The 18,990-nt window shown below is 39.9% G+C and overlaps 1 protein-coding gene across 4 annotated transcripts in view; it reads left to right on the top strand.

The window, feature by feature from the left end:
* Positions 1-6,800, top strand: part of CCDC102B (coiled-coil domain containing 102B) — a 477,100-nt gene extending 470,300 nt beyond the window's left edge. For 3 of the 4 annotated variants that reach the window (XM_019524671.1, XM_019524646.1, XM_019524655.1), the window contains one exon: positions 6,530-6,800. In XM_019524671.1, coding sequence (XP_019380216.1) covers positions 6,530-6,607 — 78 coding nt within the window. In that variant the 3' untranslated portion in view covers positions 6,608-6,800. The remainder of the gene's footprint in view (positions 1-6,529) is intronic. The other variant, XM_019524664.1, reaches the window with a different exon arrangement.
* The last annotated feature ends 12,190 nt before the right edge of the window (positions 6,801-18,990 follow it).

The following is an 18,990-nucleotide window of genomic DNA, read 5'->3' as shown; positions in this document are numbered from 1 at the left end:
TTCTAAGCAGTTTAGAGTCTTAAAGCAGAAAAAAAAAATAAAGTTCTTTTCTTTTAAAGAATTGCTTAAGTAGATATGCATTGACTTTCAATGTTTTTTTATTCCTAAATCACATAGGTGCTTTTGAAAATCCCATCTTTCAAGCCTAGTTGCATAATTTGACTTTTATTGCTGTTTGCTTTTTGTACAAATATCAGAAGACGACAATTCAGTATTTTCTTCATTAATTGATTTTTGGAGATTTCAGCTTTTTGATAGCACACAGGGAGATTTAAAATGTGATTTCGTTGTGAAGAGTGATTACATAAAATGGTATCATGATGATCTGGGTTTAGAAAATGTATTGTGGAATCAATATGATTAATTGGAGTAGAATAATACAATTTTTTTAAACTTCCATCCTGCTAGATTGTACCAAGGCTCTGAGAGAGAAACTACTTTATGCTTTTTCCTCCTGGCACATTATAAATAGTAAAAGTAATTCTGCAAGGCAAACAATTAAATCTGAGACTTGGGGTTCCTAATTGTTTTCATGCTATACCTGGATGATATTTTTTTATATATTGTCTAAATATTAACTTGCAGTATCAGATGTATAGAGCCAAAATTACTTGCAGTGACTTGCAAAACACAGCAGGAGAGAGGAAAGGCATAACAGTGCAGGTAGACACCTAGGGCAGCTGCCATACTTCTGGTTCCTGCCACTGCTGTAATCTAAGCAGTAGTTTGTTTCTGCTCCCTCTCCACAACTGCCCCGGTCTCCTTGCCCTAGTGACACCACTGGCAGAGATTAACTCTTCCTCATGAGGATGTGTACAAACATTCAGGGAGGTTAGGGAGAGGTTAAGTCATGTTAAAAATGTCTGTCCAATCTAACTTAGTTCACCCAGGTGCGGACTTTGCATTAGTTAGATGGCGCTACGTGCAAACTGTAGCGAAGTTCAGCACAGTTAGATCAGTTTAATAGTGGCTGACCCAATCTAAATTAAGTGAACCTCCAAGACAGTGAAGGTTCTTTGGATAAATCTGATGTCTTTTATTAGACCAACAAAATAGTTGGAAAAATTTGTCTTTGCAAACTGTCAGATACAAAATACAGATGTATGGCAACGAAGATCAGAGTGGGTGAAAGAGAATGGGTGTCACACTGAATGGATCCAGACCATGCTATGAAAAGAAGTGTAAAACCTGCCAACATATCTCCACCACTTTCACAATAACTACACTACAGAACCATCAACATTCCTGAATTTTGAACCTGCAATTCCAGAAGTGTAATACATCTCATCCAGTGCACTAAATGCCCTAATGGAAAACATGTAGGAGAAACTAAACAACAACTGCCTACCAGAATGAATGCACACCAAAAATCTGTCAGAGACAGAAATACCCAATAACCTGTGAGTGTACATTTCTCACAAGATAACCACTTTCTCTCCAATCTCTCAGTTCTAATCCTCAAAAGGAATTTACAAAACACCTTTCATAGACAAGCCTATGAACGTCATTTCATCAACTTACTGAATACAAGAAATCATGGACTAAATATAGACATTGGATTTATGGCACATTATAAGCCTGCCTACCATCTGATACCCAAGTACATTTTATGATAACATTACCAGCTACATTTTATCACCAGGTCACCATTTTCCTTTTCATGTGCCCCCTACCTGTTTCTCACCTATTGTCTCTCACCCCTTCTGACCCTTACTGCCACACGTTTGCATTTTCACTAACCTGCATTTTTGCATACTAGCGTATCTGATCCAGGGAGAGCACAAAAGAATTGCAGATGCCCCCTCTGCCTGAAGAAAGGTGTGTGTACCTGAAAGTTTTTGGAAAGAAGAATTTTTCCAACTATTTTAGTTGGTCTAATACAAGATATCAGATTTATCCAAAGAACCTTGTCTGCCTGTGTCTTTAGACCAACACGTCTACAACCAACACCAGAGATATAGTCTAACTTCAATTAGAGTGGTCTTGCCAGACCCAAGTTAACTTCTGTACAATTCCCAGCGCAGCCCCAGGGCTGGGAAAGCCCAGATGCTTGCCCTAGTCCTGGGGCTGTACTTTTTCTACCCACTCCCTTGCACAAGGCTATTTTTAGCCCTTCAGCCCCTCTCCCTCACCCCCAGATGGACAACCCCCTCCATGGACCAGTTAGCCCCTCCCAGTCCACTAAACCCCCATCCCACAAGCTGCTCCTGGTGATGGGTTTATCAGTGTTTGCTGATGCTGGGAGCTGAGGAAGTAAGTCATGGTGAGGGGGAGGGTTGGATGGGATCAGGGGTGTTGATTTGCTGGGGAGTTATTTTTCTTGGGGTGGAGGGGTTGTGGGCTAAAAATACCCCTTCATCCCAGGAGATGGGGAGAGAGTCCTTCTATGCCCACAAGCCTCTGATCCTGCCAAACCCTCCTGGACCCCATCAAACCCCTCACAGATCTCACCTTCCCCTACCCTCCCCAAACTCCCTGGATCTCCCAATTTCCCCTTCCCCCCTGGAGCCTGTTGGCCTCTCAAGTCCCCCCTTCACTAGCCCCCTGTGAATTAGTTGTTGTCTTATCCATATCTTTGGGTCCAAAGTGCAGCCCACCTCCTTATATTCACCTGCCACACCTTGATGGTGTGAATCATTCTTTCTTAGGGACCATCCCAATAAACAGTCTTACCCTGAAGTAAAGTCCAAATCTTAGTGCCAAGGAGCACCATCCTCTATACTAGTTTCCTTTTGTTGGCTTAGTGGAGTCTCCTCACCCCATGTCCTTCAGCCCATCACGGTTCTGTAATAGTTTTCCATCCTCAGACACTCAGCTCAGTGGTTCCAACTGCCTCACTGCTATGACTATTCCCGTGCCTCCGCACAGGTCTGCACCACTCCTGTCTAGGAGATGATGCTTCTACTCCCCCCTCCAGGAAAGAGCAAGTCCTTGCTCACCTGCCCTTAGAGAGATTGGCTTTTGGTGTTGCCTGATCACCTTCAGTTCCCTTCATCATGTACCACTGTAGCCAGGAGATCCCCAATCTCAGCCCTCCAGCTGCTTCTGGGTTTACTCCCAGTTATCCATCATGATCCCTGGGAGCAGCCAGGAGTCTCTCCCCACAAAAAAAAAAAAAAAAAAGGGTTCCTTGCCACCCTCAAGGCCCTCCACCAGCACTGACAGGAAGTACTACACCACAGCTTGCTCACAGTAAGCCCTCAAGCCAGGCCAAGCACCCATTCAAGTCTCAGACTTGGGGCACAGTGCACATGGCTATCGCCATCATCAGGCAATAACAGGAACTGAGAAATGACTCCTTGTTACACCCCTCTATCCTGACTCACCTTAGATCATATAGGTAGTCAATATTGCATTTGTTATGCTATCTAACCTCCCTCTAAATTCCCCAGATGTCTGTACCCAGCCTAAGTGTGAGACTCAACATTCCACTTGAGAGTCAAAGGAATGGGATTCCAGTTGTGCTCAACCTGTCCAACCTTTCAGGCCACGTGAGTGGCACAGAGTTGGTCCACAAGCTGTTTCCTACATATTGGCTTGCAGCTCTGCAAGATGTAGCAATAAGCACTGCCATTCCTGACCTCACTGACAATTTCTGTTCTTGTAGGGAGCCTTGTGGACCAAATGAACATGGGCCCACGGGCTGGATCTGGCCCAAGAGGCACATAGGTTGAGCACCACTAGATGAGACAAATTCCTCAGAATCCTAATACTAATGATGTGAAAGTTAAAGACATGAAGCAATTAACTTATTAAGTATATTAAATTGTAGGATGGGATAATTTCTAATCTTTTTCAGTCCCTTGGACACAGATTGTACCTGACCTTAATGCAGGAATTAAAATAGGGAAGACTCCATAGGTTCTTCCTGCTCTTTAACCAGCTGCAACCTTATATTTAATATTAAGTTAAGAAAGTTTAGAGCTCATTTATACCCCAGTCACTGAATTATTTTTCATCTTGTGGTACAAAAAGCTGATAATATCTGCTTTGCTCAGATGTTTTATTACTCATTTAATGTTTTGAATATAGTATACTGGCAGTAACATTAATGTGAAGCTGAGTTTGTGCTGTGATATTGAGATGCTGTTTTTGGAAAAGTACTATCTTGGCCTCATCTCAGAATTTCTCCATTAGCAATAGACCATTTCTGGAGCACACTCACATTCTGTAAATGTTCTCACTTAAACAGGGCATTACAACTGTAATATATAATACTGGCAGAGAAGCCATAAAAGTACAGAACTTCAGTGCTGTTACAAGTATATGTTGTAAATAGGAAGGAAAAACTGAGCCAAAACCATTTGACATCTGTTCAATGTATTCCAGATATACCTTGATAAAGATTATCTTAAATAGAATAAAAATCCCAGTAGTTTCCAAACAATGGGACCTGTTTCTGGTTTGCAGTTTTGCAGATGGTTGTAAACTAGCATAGCTGTGGAGGGAGTTCCTGTACATTAATAGCTTAGGAGACATTTTGCATATTGTAGTTCATTATGAATTTATGGTAGCCTTGAAAAAAGTCAGTGGAGTTCTGCAGAGGTGCACAAACATTTTTCTATAATGTTTTCATAAAAAAAAAAAAGAGTATATCATTCTAAATATTTTTAAAAGGTATTAGGATACTGTTTTTACTTTAAGTTTATAATATCTGGCACACCTAGTGCATCCAAAAGTGGATGTAATGTAACTGCCATAGCAAGGTGCTGGGTTCTTGTCAATAAAACCTCTCTTTGATGATATAAACTTGGTGTTTGTGTTGAAATAGAATCATACCTCATTCCTTGAATGTTTCTGTCAAAACTCAGACAGTTTTTTGGGCCTATGATTTACATGATAGTCCTGCTTAAGGCCAAATGAATACAGATATGTTAAATCAGTTACTAAATAACCACCCAAAATGAAATTCTCTCAATGTATTAAAAGTATTAGAAAAGCCACCAGCCATTTTTAAATTTAAGTATCAGAACTATAAACTAAACTGTAAACAGAAAATGTAGTGCTGTTATTAAAGGAGCTAACTCTGTTCCTACTAGGAAAAAAATACTAAAGCGTAGCATGTATATTTCTGAAGGAACTGGGTGCATCTTGGAAGTTCTCACATCTGTGACTCCCATTCAGCATTCTTCAGTTCTAAAGTCTCAAGATTGTCTAGATTTTTGGGGAAAAAAAGTGTAGCAAGAAGTGCAAGTTGAACTGTTCAATAATTTCTTGAAAATGAACAAGTTAATATACCATGTTAGTGCTGATGTCATTGGATAAATATTTGTAATAGTGTCTCTAGCTTGATCAAATGAGATCAGATAATAATTGAAAAGCAAATTACAATAATAATAGGATATTGTTAGGTAGAAGTCACCAGGATTTTTCAAATAGAACAGGTTCTTACTGGAAATTGATGATAACCATCTCTGCTCCATGAACAGACTGAGCTAAGGAGCACTTCACTGAGACATGAAATGCCTGATATGTGTGTGCTGTATCCAAAAAATGGATGTAATGTAATGGCCTTAGTGTAGTGTTGGGCTTTTACCAAGAAGTGCTCCCTCTGATGGTATTAACTTCTTGTTTGTGTCAAAAATCAAGATGTTTGATTGAAACATCTCTCTTTGTAATGCATGTTTCTGTCAAAAATGCAGCCTGAACTTGTAGGGCTGCCTGGCAATCACAGTCCCTATCTGTGGGCTTCCCTAAGTCCAGATATTTGCCAGGTTTCCAGGCTCACATCTACAGGGTAGCCCAGGGAGCCCCAACTCTAACTAGGGCTTGACTCCCAGTTGAGCAGCTGGAAGTCTCACAGCCCTGAGCATCCCAGCTCCACCCAGGACTCTCTCAGGTCTTTCAGGCTCCCTACTCTGGAAAGGCTCACTAAGCTCATTGCCAAAGAACAGGAAGCAATGTGAATCCTAACTCTATCTGTAGGGAACCCAAGCCTCTTATCAGCCATAAGAAGTAGACAGGATTTGTAGATTCCCTATGCATAGTAATAAAACTGAGCAAAGGTGATTATTAGGTTGCTGGATTTCCAGATCCATTCAAGTTAGAAAAGTTTTAACATTAAATAGTGACCATTCCTAGAGAGACTGTACGTGTGCCCTTCTGCAAGAAATTTGAAAATCTATTTTTCCTTTCTATGGAACAAGAAAAATAATGACTATCAATTAACTGTTACTGTTTCCATCTCATTCTTCTAAAGGATCCATTAAGGCCTAAGCAGTGGCTCAGTCATTGCAAAGCAAAAAAGCATGCTGACCTTGTTTCATTTTGTGAAACATGATTCCAAATAATATAGTCTGAAACTGTGCGATTCCCTTAAATGCATTAAGGACTCAATTGTTGCAAAAGTAGCCAATCCGCATCCTAAAGTTAACTGTGCCAAAAGTTTCTTCTCTGCTGCTCTGTACTTGAGTGATAACACAACTTTTGTTTTGTTTTCTGAAAGATGTTTTGATCTGCCATCATTTAAAATTTAAATTGCATTTTTTCAGCTTCATTTTCTAGTAATACTTTTTATGTCTCCTTTCAGATTAAAGAGTCAGCAAAAAGTGAGCTCAGGATTTGGGATCAAACAAAGTTCCTTATATGTTGCCGGGGACTCCACTGAGACAATGAGTGAAGATGAGGGGGACCAGCATGCTTCATAAAACAGCCCTGCAGTGACAAATATAACTCTAATGAAGAACAGAAGAAAGCTAGTAGTGTTAGAGGAAGAGGACAGCTCTGAAAAATGTGTCATTTTTGTACAAAGTAGTCCTATATATATTATTCTACATATGCAAATTATTACTAAGGCTTGATGGAAAAGTGCTTGTTTCAGTATGTACCCAATCTGAATTTGAGTTTTCAGTTGTAGGTTCATTCTCAAGGGTCTTTAGTGCTGTCACTTGAAGTAAAAATGTTGCTTACTTGTGACAGCTCTCTAGTTTATCCTCCAGAGCAGTTGACTTCAGAACCACATAAAGTGGAAGCCAGCTTGTTTCAATTAGCTGTGATCCAAGGGACAGAGCAATGGACTGAGATTCAAGAGACTCAGGGTCTCTTGTCTGCTGTGCTGCCAAAATTGCATATAACCTTGGACAAGTCATTTTGCCTCAACTTGTCCCACTATAAAACAGAGACACACCATGCCTTTGGAAAGGATTTTCAGGGGCATACAATAAAAACCTTATAAAAGTTAAAAATTATTGTTTAAAACACTGCACTTTCCTGTTTATCTTGCTCTTTCCCCTACCCCATGCTCACTGTCACAGTGCAGGGTCTTAGGGGTAGCCATGATCTCCCCTAGCACCCCCTACCATGCCAAGTTAGTCTCAAAGCACCCTCATTCTCACCCGCCACATCTTGATCTTATATATAAATAAAAATGGAGGCTGCCTCTCATCTTGGACACGGTTCTACTACTGTGCATTACCCCTGTTGCACTAATGGGTATTCCTGCGCTCCAGCCTTATGGGCCATGCATATCTCCAACCACCCCAAGCCTCACTGATACCCCAGAGGTTGTTCAGCCTGTCTGGCTCTCTGGGGCCTCCTCACACTGCCCCTTTTGCTCTGGGGCCACCACAGCCTTGGGGCTCAGGTGGCCATAGCCATGCCTGGCCCCAACTCTCCTCCTCAGGGTCTCAACCCCCCCACTGGGCTCAGGCATCCTCAGCCTTACCTGACCTCCAATTCTCCACTCCCCTTCTCAAGGCTGGCATCAGTGCACCTCCAAATGCTGCAACCTCTCTGGCACCAGGGTCCCCCTATGAAGCCTCCTCCAACCCCTAAAAGCCTCACCCAAACCACTGGTAGTATAGACAGTAAACCATCAACACAAATTCAAGCCCCTTAGCTGCAACATAAATTCAAGCCACTCAGCTATAACGTTAGTCCTGACACATCAGGGATGCTCTATCCTTCCTTCAGTCTTGAAGCTGTACCTGCAGTCTCACCTCTCCTCTTCATCCAGTCCAACAGAGCTCCTTCCTCTACAACTGCTAGCAGGGAACTGCCTCTCTGGCCTCAGCCTGGGTTTAAATGGGAGCCAGGCCCTGCCCCTTCCAGTCAGCTGGCTCACCGGTTTCCCTGGCAACCTGCAGCTCTGCTTCTTTATTACTACTGTGGCTGCCCTGGTAACCAGCAGCTGGGCTCCTTACTTGCTGGGCTCCTTACTGAGGTGCCTGCTACACACACAAACAGCAAGTCTCAGCTTTATAAAGTCTGCCCCCTGCTTTTCTTTCAATCTCTGTTTTATTAACTGCAAATGTAAAAATATTTACATTATGTTTCAGTAGCACCTGAAGTAACTCCATGCCTGTTAGTGCTATCTCAAAAGGGCAGGTTTTTTCTGAAGTCTGAAATACTATTTTCATTTAAAATAAATAATAATGTAAGACAAGCAGCTGTCTAGGGGTCATTAACAAGGAAAATATAGCTTCTCTGGCATAGAGCATCTACAGATGTAATCCAGCAGTTTGGCAGCTCAGCATTAGGATGTGATATATGTTGTCCATATGAGCTGCAAACTCCCAAGAGGAATTCCTAATTTCCTAGTGAACGCCACAATTTTTGCTATCCCTTTCAGGTTACAAGCATACTGGATGGTCTACCCACCCAGTGAGTAATCTCTTGGGCCACTTATTATTTCCTTTGCAGTAGCTTATAGTGATCCTCCTTGGTTGTAGGGACACCTGCACCACCCCCCAACTGCTGCCTTTAGTGCAATGGTCAGATAGCCTACTTCCCTTTCCTAGGTGTACATCACTTCTATACACATCCTTCTCCTTTGGGGTACAGAAGCACTCTGAGACAAATAATTTTAAATACCATTTTATTTTAGAATTTATGGGAATTACCATTCCTAGGATGCTTGGGATAGTAATTTTGTATTTCTGTCCACTCTTTTTCCCTCCTCCTCATTTTGTTCCTATCCTTGCAAAGCTGACCGTAGTCAGACTTCACAGTTTCTTAGAACTTTCTGAATGTTGATCCTCAGCAGAATATCCTGTTCCTCCTCATTTTTTAGTTTGCAAGCCACAGGAGGAAGGAAGGGAACCATGTCAGGTAAAATTATTATTTCCTTATTATGCACACAGATATATTGTATTAGATAATGATTGTGTTATAAAAAAAACCGTTTTATAATATTAAATATTTTGTCAGTGTGAATTAGCTTCAAAGCTATTCCACACAGTTCAATTTTTTCTATACTTAATGGTCTCCCTAGTGCAATTTTGAGGCAATGTAGATATTTCAGGTCTCCTTAAAAAGCCAGCAGCTGCTCACTCAGCATTTTCATATCTGCCTAAGTGAATTCATCACTCCCCAATGTATAATTTAGTCATATTGAAAATGTCAGTGTTCATGGTATAAATGAAGTGTATGATTATTGATTTTCAAACACTTTAAAAGTGCATCTCTACAATTGCATTAAAGTACTTAGAAATACAGTATAGTCATACAGTATGCTTAGTGATAACATGTGGTATTCCTTACACTTTTGAAAGTATGTTTTCCCTGAACAGGCATAAAATAAAGAGTTCTTTTTACAGTTAGAGTCCTTGAGACCTGAGAGCTGGGCAAAATCCTTAGTTTTAGAATCAAAGTTCATTAAGTTACTATAGCATCCCTTATTAAAATATGAAGCCAAAGCAACTGACAGTGTTCCTGAAGAGCCAAGGCTCTGTGTTTTCCCCAATAGGTAAGAGGTACAGCACAAAAAAACAAGAGTTAATTAGTCTTCTCAGTCTTGAAAAGCACTTGATTTTGTGATAATAACTAGCATAGTATTAATGGGCACGTATAACAAAGTCAGCATTCCTTCTAAAACTCAATGTACCAATTTACTTAGTTTTAATCTATGCTTCTGATGTTTGCCACTTACCACATATGTTACAGGTGGTATTTAAAGTGATGTGTCACAGTGGGACAATCTAGTTGTAGAAAGTACAATTCTTAAATAATCCCCAATTAGAATAGGTAAATACCTCACAGTGCAAGCACACTTAGGTAGCATCTTTCCCCGCACATGGGATATTCATGAGAAAATTATAATTTCTTCAGATGTAGCCACTGTTCATATCTTTTCAATGCTTTTTAAAGTGATATAGTGGAAATTGTATTCAACTTCCAAATGCCAAATAATATTGGTTTGAAAATTATGTGGCTTGATTGGAATGGGTTGGGTAGATCACATGTTGGTTTTTTTTTTATCCTGCCTCAATAATTACTACTTAGCTACTTCCATGAGGTGCAATCATACATACAAATATAAAATCTTATTTCAGCAATTTTGTATATACATAAGATAAGTTTGAAATCTTTTGTTGTAAAAGATCATTCCAGTAAGTCAGTTGCCCAAGTGTGGGCCACAAGAGAACAGAATCATGTTAATTTAAATTTTCAGAAAATAGCTTTATATATATGGCCTTCGTAATCGTGAAGGTATGACATTCTTTACTTATGCAGCCACAATAATGTTTCCACTGATGATCCACAAGTACATGTGTAGCAGCAAGGAATGTTTGAAGCCATCACTGCCATACATGATAACTCTGTGGTCTATACATGCCCTGAGTCTAAGTTTAGTGCCCTAATAACTTAACTTAAATTCCTCTATCTCATTAAAGTATTGGAAGTACACGCTTTGCTTTACTAAATGCAACATTTTGGAACGTGAGTCTTCCATGAAACCATTATAGCAAAAGACCTATAAATGATTGTTTCTGCAGCAGCTTTTCTGCATTGAACAGGTGAAAAGCAGCGTTTTTTGTAAATGAATCAGTCATATAAATTGATTTTTATACACAATAACTGGAAATCTTACAAGTAATTTCCACGACTGATTCTGTTCTTATAGACTCAGTCTTAAGGATCTACTCTGGTGATATGGATATTATTACATGAATGTACAGAGCTCTAAAATGTCAGAAAAGTAAATAACCTGACATTTTGGATTAGTTATTAAAAGAGTTTGAATGAAACTTTGCTGTCCCTCCAGTCCCAAATAAAAAGCAAGAATAGAGGTAAATATCTTCTGATTAAATTTGCCCTGGTTTATATATGTTTTGCTTTCTTTGAAATATCTTTCTAGCTTTACCTGCATTGATTAAATAAACAATGCTCTGAAATAAATACCAAAATGATTGAACAAAATAAGATTATCCCATTTTGCACCCGATGGAAAAATGGAGTATATGGATGGAATTGGTTATCCAAGAGCAGCACAAAATTTGCAGCTCCAAAAGAAGCAATGAATATTGTGTCTTTAAGCAAACTTTGTGCCCTTCCCATCTTAAAACCCACATTCTCTTTGAGGGGTCTTTTAACCTAGGGACAGACTTTCAAAAAGCCTGAGCCTAAATTGATTTGGCCTTTTCAGGTTAGTCTGGCCTGGCCAGGTTGAAGTGGTTTGTAACTGGACAGACATTCTCTCTAGACTGAGGAAATTCAAGCACATGACTTCAGTGGCTCAGGCTAGAAGCTGGGGTACACTAGAGCAACCCGCTCTTTCCGTACACAGTGCTGAGGTCAGGAGTGGCATGGCCAGGCCGCAGCAGAGTGTTCTGATTAGGGAGGTCTGCCTGCACCATCCAAGGCTTTTCCCTGCTCATTGCTCAAGGGGCGAGAGTGTTGCCAGACCCCAGCTCCCAGCTAACAGTCTGAGATGGGGAGGGGGGTGTGCAGTGCATGCATTTGCTGATGATAGGAAGCTTTTCAATCTCCCTCCCTGCTTCTTTATATTGTCTACAGCACACTGACAGCCAAGCGAGCCAGCAGGGGGCTGATAAATAGTGTTTATCAACCCATCAACAAAACAATGGCCTCTCTCCATTAGTTCAAACTCTTCTTAATCAGCTTACAAGCTGACCTGTTGATTAGATCCAAAAAGCTGTAAGCGATTACTGTTCTGTCTTCCTGTCCCAGTGAAATTGGAGACACACGTATACAGACACCTGTCAGCATTACCTAGCATACCACATGCCTAGCATCTGTAGGGCTGGGGTCTTTGCTGTGGGAGATGGGAGGGAGGGGAAGATTCCTGCTTAAGCAATGAGCAGCAGAGGGATGGACGGGGTAAGGCTGGGCAAAGCCAGGCAGACCCTGCTGTGCATGCAGTCTCTGCCAGAGCTTCAGCCAGGGAGGGGGGGCAGCTCAGCTCTGTTGTGGACCAGAGAGCCCTGCCCAGCCCAGAAAGCATGCTGGGATGCTGGGGGAGCCTGGTTTATCTTAAACAAGCAAGGAGTCTGGGAAAGACATTGCATAAACTGGTTTGACCTAAATCAGTTAAGTCTCATGCTACATTCAATGAGGTTTATCTTAAACCAGTTTCAGCCATTTTTAAACTGGTTTATGTGCACTGAACATCTGTTCTATTACAGGTTTAAACCAGTTTCTGATCACTTAAACTATTTTATGTGTAATGTCTCTCCCTAGTCCTAAAAACTGTCTTGTAGCTATTCTTCCCACTCCCTGGAAAAGGGAAAATACCTGTCTATACTGGATCAGAAAATGCATCAATGGGTGCTGCTACACCTATGTTTTAAGGCCCCTTTACAACGTTCCAATCCTTTTACCTAGTATAAAGCTACCGGAGTACAAGATCAGAATCTTTAATCAATGCCCGAAGCAGGAAAGGAACCATTGGCACAATCAAAAGCAAAAATCTAAGATTCAAATGCTGTTTCTTTTCATTAACTTTCTTAGTTATGTTGAGCAAACACAAGCATGTTAGAACACAAATGTAATTATGTTGGCTGTTTTAATCACAAACAGAATATTTTCAAAGTGATGCCATTTCAGGGCTAATTAGTCATAATCATAATCATACAAGGACTCTGAGAATATTAGTTTTGACACCATTGCATATCATGGTTCTTAGGTTATCTCAATGGGCAGATCTGGAATTTTGAAAAGGGGGAGGTGCATATGGTGTGGCATATCATCTCATATAACATAACACATACTCTTCTCCTTTTAAAGAGAAACTATATGCTTATTATTATGCTAGAGGGACTATCATTATATTATTTAGTTTATATCAAAGCAAAAATAAATATAATCATTGGAATGTGCACTAATTTGCTAGAATATATATAAAGTTTTAAAAACACAATGAATTAGGCAAAAAAATAGCCAAAGGATATGGTATTATTAGTCCTATAGTCATTATGGTTAAATGCAAATTCAGATTCATAAAACAAAATCTAGCCTTCAGAGTGTCTTGATTGTGGCTCCAATACTTCACTGTCAGCTATTTTTACACCTGAGTTAATATTACCACACCTGAGTTAAGATTTTTAGCTGAAGTTAATGTAGTCTACAGGGCTGTAAAATAAAAAATAAACATTACCAGGAATGGCTAAGAGACAGGAAAATTACAGAAGAAAGGACAGCTTGAACAGTGGAATATAAAAACCATTTAAAGGGAGAGAGGGTCATGAACACCTGTGGAGTGGAAAGAAATTAGCAGGAATCTGGGGGGTGGTAATGAGCCATGCAGTCAATGGACTTGGTGCTTTCTGAATAGAAATGCCACTGCTCCTCCCAAGAAGTTGGTTTTAAAGTTTGGGTAGATCAGGTATTAAACTGGGGGGAAGGCGGATCAGCTACACCACTACATCCCTGTAGATCCATCTCTTCAAGGCAGGAAATACCTATAGGAAAAGGACAAAATAACCTGTGCCATTTTAAATAGATTTTGATTTCTATGTAAGAGTACAGAAGAGGGAAGTATTGTATATACTGAATTTGTGATTATATCAGAAGACGTCATTGGTTTTGATGAACTCATTAGGCTAGCACGTTGCCTACGGTACACATATAGTGCAGTCTATTTCTGTTAATGAAAGAGCAACACTTTTCCAGTCAGATAATCAATATGAAAATAAATAGTTTCAACATCCAGCTTTCTATATAGTGTCACATTATACATGCCTATACTTCATTGGTAACTAATTGGTAGAACTTTTAGTTAAAGGTATGATTTTAGAGCAGTTTGGAACCACATATTTTATGCCTTCAGACTATAGCAGCTGAGTTCAGTTGCTGTGGGCACAGGCTAGAGCCCACAGAAGCCAATCAAAAGACTCTAAAACAAACAGTATGAAGTACTACAAGGCATTTATGCATAATAAGAATGTATATGAAAAAGTTGGAATTAAAGACTGTCTAGAATAAGTGCTTTGCTGAGTCTTCACTTTAAAAGAGAAAATCCCAAATGTATTTTATAGGCAGACAGGAGAGTGATAGGAATAATCACATTACATCATACCTAGTCTACTGCATTGATGTAAACCAGACTTTTCTGTCTGCTAATCCTCTGCTGCATTTTGTTCTCTACTATGTTGTCTACTACATTATTCAAAATTGTATTGAATGAAGCATGGGGTTCATATAGGGAATAGCTTTTGCTTCGTCAATGTAACTAATTTGTTTTTCAGTTGCAGCTCCTTATGAATATTTTCATGTAATATGAAAATATTGACAAACTTTCTTCTTTGCAGTGTATTCTTGCCAGCAGTAAATCATTCATTAATGGGCTTTATAAGCTGGGAAAAACAAAAGCAATACATTACCCCCTTGTATTCATATTTTAATAAATACTATTTGTGATCTCATTAAATATTATACCTTGTTCTTTCCTGGGGCGTTGCATTAAGCCCTCAGGGTCTCAAGGAATCCATTTCTAAGCACATCAAGGAGAACAATGTGATTAGGAACAGTCACCATGGATTCACCAAGGGCAAGTCATGTCTGACCAACCTGATTGCCTTCTATGATCAGATGACCAGCTCTGTGGATGTGGTATACCTCAATTTTAGCAAGACTTCATGCAGTCTCCCACAACATGCAGGCAAACTAAGCAAGTATGGGCTGGATGCATGGACTGTAAGTTGGATAAAAAACTGGCTGAACCATCGGGCTCAAAGGGTAGTAATGATTCAGTGTCTAGTTGTGAGCTGGTATCAAGTGGAGTACCCCAGGCGTCAGTCATGAGGTCAGTTTTGTTCAATATTTTCATCAGCTACCTGGAAGATGGCATAGAGTGCACCCTCAGAAAGTATGCAGATAACACCAAGCAAGGGAAGTTTAGGTTAGATATTAGAAAGAATTTTCTTACTAGGAGGGTAGTAAAACACTGGAACAGGTTAATCAGAGAGGTTGTGGACCAGGAGTGGGCAAAATGTGTCCCAGGGGCCAGATGCGGTCCACCAGGCCATTCTATCTGGCCCATGGGGCCCCTAACAAATTTAGAAAATTAATATTAATCTGCCCTGGGCTGCCTGTCATGCGGCCCTCGATGGCTTGCCAAAACTCAGTAAGTGGCCCTCTGCCCAAAATAATTGCCCACCCCTGTTGTGGACTCTCCATCCTTGGAGATTTTTAAGACACAGCTAGACAAGGCCTTAGCTGTGATGATCTAGTTGGGAATGGTTCTGCTTTGAGCAGAGGGATGAACTAGATGACCTCCTGAAGTCCCTTCCACCCTAATAATCTATGATTCTAAGTCTCTCCAAACTGAATGATTCTCTGTGGCTGAATGTGACTCTGGCTGTATTGTATAAGAAATTGCTCCAAAACAGTCAAAACTACTAGAGTATCAATTCACTTTTCCATCAGTAATTCTAGCTGCAGCCATTACCAAGATCCAGTATTCCAAGTAGCAATGGAAAGTCAGCATATAATGATGTAATCTAACTATAAGTGACTAAACAAAAATATATTAGCATTAGGCCCTTACAATTAAATTACTATCATTTTCAAAGAAGGTACCTTACAGTTACTTCTTTGTGAACAGAGCTATGGAAAATGTATATAATTAGTTGCCTATTGTCCACAGGTTGACGCATAGCCTGTAGCTTGTGACAAATTTACTTTTCAAGAGTTCGTTTTTAAGAGCTTTTCATTTCTTAGATCTTCTTTCAAACTCTACCTCATTCATATCAACTGAATAAAATGTGATATTTTTCTTTAGAGCTCAGAGGAAGTTCTTTGGCCAAAAAAGAAGTTTGTTTTATCAAGGGATAGGGAAAATGATTTTTTAATCAAACTTTTTTCATCAAGCTTTTATGAAAACATATAAAAAAGAAGCCCTTCTTTTCATTTTTTCATCCACCTCTACAGGAAAGTATGTCCAGTTCTCAGAAAGCGAGAGTTGGTCATCAGCAACCTAATAATTAGAACTTCCTTTTTAGAGATGCAAAATATCACTTGAAGACTTCCAGTAGTGGCAGATACAATGGCAACTTCTGTGCACCCCTGCACTGCACCAGTCAAGGCAGAGGTTGGTGATTATTGTAAATATTAATTTAGTTGTGCCTCATTATTTAGAAACCTGTATTTCATAGGCATATTACCAGAAACTTGGACAATTTAATTACCAGTGCTATTTAAGCTAGTCTGCAAGCACACATTCAAATCATCCAGGGCACTTCTCCCAGATTTGTTTTCCTGAGAGAAAAATTAACCTGTACAGAAGTTCAAACAGAGAAGCAAAGTATCTGCAGTGCAGCTGCTAGGCCGAAAAGAGTCCCTAGAGCACACAGCCCAGGGAGCTTTCTCGGCTTTTTTTAATCTTATTTGTTTTTAATGCATGTAGGTAGGGATCATCAGGGTCAGGGAAAGTGGGGGAGAGGTCCATGCTGTATGGAGTCCTCCAGCCCATGCTGGGTTGGAGTCTAACTAAGGCTGGGCAGGGTATGCTTGAATACCTCCTGGCACTCAAGTGCTGAGGTGTGATTCAGGCAAGGAACACGCCAGGAGCAAAACAGGCCCCCAAAGTGCTTCAGTACTGGGCTTTTCCAGCCCCAAGCACTCAGGGCTATGTTCTGCTCCCTGCTTGGCTGAACACACCTGCCCCTGTAGGAGGGGAAGAAGCAGCAGCAAAGCACAGTGGCTGCCTGTATAGAAGTTATTTCTCCTGAGAGATATTCTCCAGCGAGCCACCTCACTTGGGTTGTTCCTAAGTTATTTTTCTCCCAGAGTAGCCACTTTTACTCCAAGAAAAAAAAAATCTGACTTTTTTACACTCGTGGCTTCTCCTGAGAGATCAGAGACTCTCCCTGGAGAAAATGAATGTCTGAATGACTGGACTCCATCTCAACTAGTTCATAGGTATATTACTTGAACTTCTGTACAGGTCAATATTTCTCCCAGGAAAACCAACCTAGGAGAGTTTTCCTAAATAATTCGAATGTGTGTTCGCAGACTAGCTTAAGTAGTACTGGTAATTAAAGTATCTGAGTTACTATGGAGATACTCTAAGCCTGCAGAAAGCTGTAAATCATTTCAAACTTAACTGAAAATTTCTAGGGACAAATTAAAAAAGCTTGGTCATTATGACCAGAATGTGTTTTTGTTCTCCCTGTGAGTGCCCAAGGAAAAGAGAAAAAAAGTTTTAAAATTGAACTGAAAGTGCAACTTAGTGAATTGACGTGTGTTACTGCATGTTAGTATTGTAATAGATGTTAGGACTGCTTTTTGCTTTGCTTATGCTTTTGAGAGACGCTTCCATGCATGTTACTTGGACGTATAAAACAATGGTAAAAGAGGAGAAAAAAGCAAGCAGTTGTTTTTTTTTAAATATATGCAACGCTATTCCTCATGAGGATGGGTTCTAGACCTTTAACATAACACGGTCAAGGAAATTGGAAGGCAGTGATTGCAAAGTCCTGAAAATTAAATAAAGATAATGGGCACAATCTGCTGGTGTAAAAGTAAATAAATTGATTGCTCTTACTTTATAGTGGCTGAGGAGTTAGCCCTGTATTACACTAAATTAAAAGGTTTTGTCTTGACTTTGATTTGAGTGGATTAATATCTCTGAATGGATTGGAGACAAATGAATGCAAAGATCCAGTCTATTAAGCTCAGTTTTTATCCAGCTATGCAATTTAGAAGCTTTTTGGTATAAAATACTAATGGCGGTCAAACATGCCAGGCAGGCAGCCATGAAGACCAAATGCCAGTATTTATTCACTTGCATCAGTAGGGCAAACTTCCTTAGGCCACCTTGTCTATTTTGTCTATTTACCTTTACATTGTTGTATTCCTTAGTATAATCTCACAGAATACATGTAGGTTTGGATCTATAAACATAAAAAAGTTAACTTAGAAATTAAAGTAAAATGAAATGTGTGGGATTGTCCCTTTGTTTACTTTCTTACTTATAACACCATTAACTTTTGTTTTCTTTTATCCTTTAATCTCTTCTTGCCCATATATTTCTGTTCTTTATATTGCTGGAATGAACTGCTTTTTAATGGATTAAAAATCTAAGGAGTGTGAAGTACAGGTTTGTCACTCACGGGCTACTACTTATAAGAGTCCCCAAATATTAGTGCTATGTTTAAAAATAAGCTAATTCTTGAGAGTTAAAAAAAACAATTAAAGTGTCATTCCTGCCTATTGGATCTGGGTTTTGCAAGCCCTCACCTAGTGGTAGATGTTGCTGAACCTGAATTATGCAATAGCAAAAGTCTAATTTATTTTTCCATTCTAATCTAGCCTGCTACTCCATGTTGAAATACTGTGCTTTGTGCACTGGGTCTTTCACTGTGAATATTTTCTGTTTCCCTAGGACTTGCCAAGCTTGTTAGATAACACTGTGAATGTCATGAAGGATGAGGAACTGCTACACTGAGGGAAATGAAGGAAAATTAGGGCCAGCTGGGATTCAGAACTGGTCTGGGGAGATTCTAGGATCCAGGTACTGCCTTTCCAATGTAGCTATGGAGAAGTTCATGCTGACAGGAAGCAAGCAGCCAAAGAAGAAACCTTTGTACACTGAGTTTTCTACAGTTCTGACTGGGCTTCCTCTGTCCTATGCTGATTTGTTGTTTGCTACAAACACTTTCCCAAATCTTTGCTAAAATCTCTTTACCTCTGCTTGAGTCTGCATCTTCCCATCTCTTGTCTTTTTCTCCCCTTGTTCCTTCAAATGCCCCTCTTTCCTTTGTTTTTCTTTCCATTTAGCTTATTTCCTAGAGACCCATACACCTTTTC

This window comes from Gavialis gangeticus, unplaced genomic scaffold (genome assembly GCF_001723915.1).
Source record: "Gavialis gangeticus isolate Ggan-Ray unplaced genomic scaffold, GavGan_comp1, whole genome shotgun sequence".
Classification (NCBI taxonomy): Eukaryota; Metazoa; Chordata; order Crocodylia; family Gavialidae; genus Gavialis; species Gavialis gangeticus.
Note: the sequence above shows the minus strand (reverse complement) of the source record. Positions and strands in the feature narration are given on the sequence as shown.